Here is a 3722-nt window from a genome sequence, read left to right as displayed (position 1 = left end):
TGGGAACAGCAAAGCGGTGACAGCAGACGACTCTGTGTGTCCGTGATCCAGCCCCCTAGGCCGACTGAGGTCACTGCAGGACTGACCCTGAGCCCATGTCCCCCGTCCACTCCCTCTCTGGACACTACCCCCTTTATCTCCCCTGGCCCCCTCGGGGTATCAGAGGCCTCGGGCAGCTCCTGGACTTTCATCTCAGAGTCAGGCACTGGGTCCAGCCCTGAAATCCCAGCTGAGCAGCTCAGACCAGTGTCCGGGCATCAGTGCTACTGTGCAGAGCGGGCTGCTCCCTGTTGACTCCCAGGGCGGGTGTGTGTTAAAGATGCTTTGTCTGCCATTTGTAGAAAGGCTGCGGGGGAAATGAGTGCACCAGGAAGCCCGCCACTTCCATGTGTAAGTCTGGATGGCCACCCACAGGGCCGAGCCTTGTTGCCAGTGAGCAATGTATTTCATGCCAGTGTCCCCGTCTCCCATGCTCTGCCACTGCCCCCATGGACGTGGTGCTGTCCCGTCCCTAGAAAACTCCTGTGGGCAGATGTGGAGCCGTCCTTGTTACCAGAGGTTGAGAATCTGGCGCAGCTGGAGGACCCAGCCCTTGCTCCATGCGGATCCCACCCCAGATCCCAACAGGCACCAGCTTCCCTCCTGGACCCAGCTCTGCCCCCACCAGGAGGTCGGGTCTCTCTGTCCTGCCTCTGCTGAGGGACTAATGCTTCCTGCTGGACCTCAGTCCTGACAGGACCCCTGCTTCACCCCAACGTGCAGCTGAGTAAAGACACTCACTGCAGATGATTTCCAAGGTCACCTCTAGAACACCGAGATCTAACTCTCTTCGCTTAGTCCCATGACTAAAGCTCTTGATGGCTCCTGGGGACGCAGTCACCTCAGCCAGCCACTGTCCCAGGCTCATGTTTCTGCTAGGCTGTCTGGTCTGAACCAGCATAGCTCCCACAGGCCTGAGGTAGAGGAGGCAGAATGCCCAAGGCGGGACTCCCAAGAACCCGGAATTTATTTACTAAAATTTGGGTATTTATTCTTACATGTTTGAACTTCAGTCACCTTCAAAGAACTCTCCATTTGATCCAATGTTAAAATATTTTTTTGCACTGCTAAAAACCGTTTTCGAACATGTCAGTTTTGATTTCTTTTAGTGTTTCTGTCATTTTTTGTTTCACCTTTTTCACATTAGCAAAAGATTCCCTTTGAGGACATTTTTCACCAGGGGAGATAAAAAACAGTCTCTAGGGGCAAGTTTGGGTGAATAGGGAGGATAGGACATGGGGTCATGCTATTTTTGGCCAAAAATTGCTGAACACTTAGGCGGTGTGGGCAGGTGCACTTGTAAACCACCCATCATGCAATGGGCAAACCAGTTGAAAGAGTCTTTGAGAAAACTTCACTGAAGCCATACACAGCCTCTCACAACAACGCCAGCTGGTACACTGATACAGATGGGCTCCTAGAACACTCTCCTAGTGGGGGATCCAGTAATAGAAGGGCCTGTCCTCCAGAAGACAATTCCATTTGGGAGCGGGTACACCCTTTAAGCGTCATCAAAATGACCTGAATTATGACCCTCCTTTGCTTCTCCTGGAGGTGTTTTGGGGAGCAGGTGAAGGATGATGGGATTTGTGCAGAGACGAGTCAAATCTCAGCATTTTGGTGATGGACAAGGAGCAGGTCACTCTGGATCTTTGTGGGGCAAAGGGACAGAGCAGGTAGGTTTTGGCCTCACTTCCCCTTTGTCTGTCACTGTGTCTTAACCGTATTGGCCACCAATACTATAGTCTGCACCACAGACATACTCAGCCTCGTCCTCAGACTGGAGGTTGGAGATGGTCAAATAGCGGTCAGCCCCAGAGCTGGAGCCTGAAAACCGGTCCGGGATCCCATCCCCCTTGCTGTGGCTTCCGTCACTATTAACATACATCACATACCGAGGGGCCTTCCCTGCCTGCTGCTCATACCAAGCAATGATGTAGGTGCTGTGCTCACTGCTGAGGGTGCAGGTGAGCTTGGCCGAGGCTCCCAGGGAGGCAGAAGCAGAGGGGGGCTGGGTCAGCACAGGCGCAACACAGAGACCTGCAGACACAAAAGACAGGGATGATGCCGAATGCACCCAGACTGGACAAATGCCCGTGAAAGTGGTTTGGAGGGGAACACTTGGCTTCAGAATCTCTAAGTGCCCAGGGATTCTCTGACCTGTGGAGAAAACCAGGGGCAGGAGGTAGAAGGGAGCCCAGTCCGTGGTGGGAGGTGCTTCCAGGAGCTCTGCCCTGAGGCTGCCCAGCTGGCCCTGGCCTGTCCAAGCTCTTGCCTTATCCTCTGTCCTTGCAGGTGAAGGGGGAGAAGCATGAATGCAAATCTCTTCTCTGGTTCTCAACTGTCTGTCTCAGCTATAGTCTGAGCCCTGAGCCTAACAGCCTCCTGCTGGGGTCAGAAGGAGGGGTGATTTGACCCCCTGCTGGGATCAAATTACTTCCTGGGGTCAGAAGAATGTCCACGTGTGGGTTTCATGGTGAAGATTGGATTTTACCCCATAGAAGTGTCTTCAAAGAAGCCTCATCATGCCCTTTGCCCTTGAGCCCAGCCAAGGGCACTTAACCTATGAAGTTCCCCAGACCACGACCCACAGTGCCCCCTGGTGTCCTCAGGATGAATATCATCCTACATTATGTAGCTAATGCATCAGATGGCTACTTCTATTAATTTAATGCAGGGGTGTCAAACTCATTTCCACCAGGTGTCACATCAGCCTCATGGTCACCGTCAAAGGGCCGAATGTAATTTTAGGCCTGTGTAAATGTAACTACTCCTTAACTAGGGCAAGGAGCTTGGTGCTCCTGCTAGATAGAAACCAGGTGCCAGGAGGGATAAAACAAGGGGGAGGGCCGGATCCAGCCCACAGGCTTGGTGTTTGCCACCAGTGACTTAAAGGGTGGTGACCCTTGGGGAGTGTTTTATATGCACCCCTCACCTGATGTCGTAATAACCAGACATCAGAATAACCCCAGGGGATCCCTGTGTGGAGGGCCCAGCCCCTTGTCCTGTTTGATGGTCAGGGAGGGGGCCATCATTCTGAGGTTATGATTTTCTCAGAACCCCCCAGACAGTGATGACCAACCAAGACTTTCGTCCAGGAGGTCGAACCAGAGCCTGAGTGTTGTGTCCTCTTTATGCCCTGCCCCTCTCTGGGACCTGTGTCCCCACTGTCCCCACTGCAGACCCCTATCACCATCCTCTTCTCTCTAGTCTGGGACACCATCCTCCCAGACTCTGCTGTGTTGAGCATTCAGGTCCTCATTTGTTGGCAGCTGTGTTTCCCAGTGACACATGGGACTGTGTGTGGGAAACTTGGGGACCCTCCTGCACCTCCCTCCCTGGCAGAGGGCACAGGGTCCCATGTCAAAGGGGCATTGGCATCAGGTGATTGGACATGGTTTGGGACAGGCTGGGTCTCTAATACTTTGTGTCAGGGTTGTTTTCTCCGGTGGTCAAAGCCATTGAGTTTCCACAAGTGGCAGTATCGGGAGACAAGCCTTTTAATGTTAGAAACCTGTAAAATTTTACATTTGGCAAGAAAACACTTTTTACCTGCTGTCCTGGACAAATACATTGTTGTCACCCTGGTGGGGCTGAGGTTGCAGTGAACTGAGTTCATGTACAAAATGCCAGAGGCCTTGTGCTTGGAGGTGACAGGGCAGCCCTGAGGTGACTCATGCGCA

The 3722-nt window shown here is 52.9% G+C and overlaps 1 gene segment (V, D, J or C); it reads right to left on the bottom strand.

Moving 5' to 3' along the window:
- Window positions 1-1756: 1756 nt before the first annotated feature.
- On the bottom strand, window positions 1757-2997 carry LOC118982199 (immunoglobulin lambda variable 4-3-like). The segment is given in 3 exon segments: window positions 1757-2079; window positions 2200-2327; window positions 2975-2997. Coding segments are annotated over 3 exon segments (474 nt in total).
- Between the last annotated feature and the right edge of the window lie 725 nt (window positions 2998-3722).

Source organism: Sturnira hondurensis, unplaced genomic scaffold (assembly GCF_014824575.4).
Source record: "Sturnira hondurensis isolate 20B ecotype Veracruz unplaced genomic scaffold, ASM1482457v3 Scaffold0025249, whole genome shotgun sequence".
Taxonomy (NCBI): Eukaryota; Metazoa; Chordata; class Mammalia; order Chiroptera; family Phyllostomidae; genus Sturnira; species Sturnira hondurensis.
This window is presented reverse-complemented; position numbering and strand designations above follow the sequence as displayed.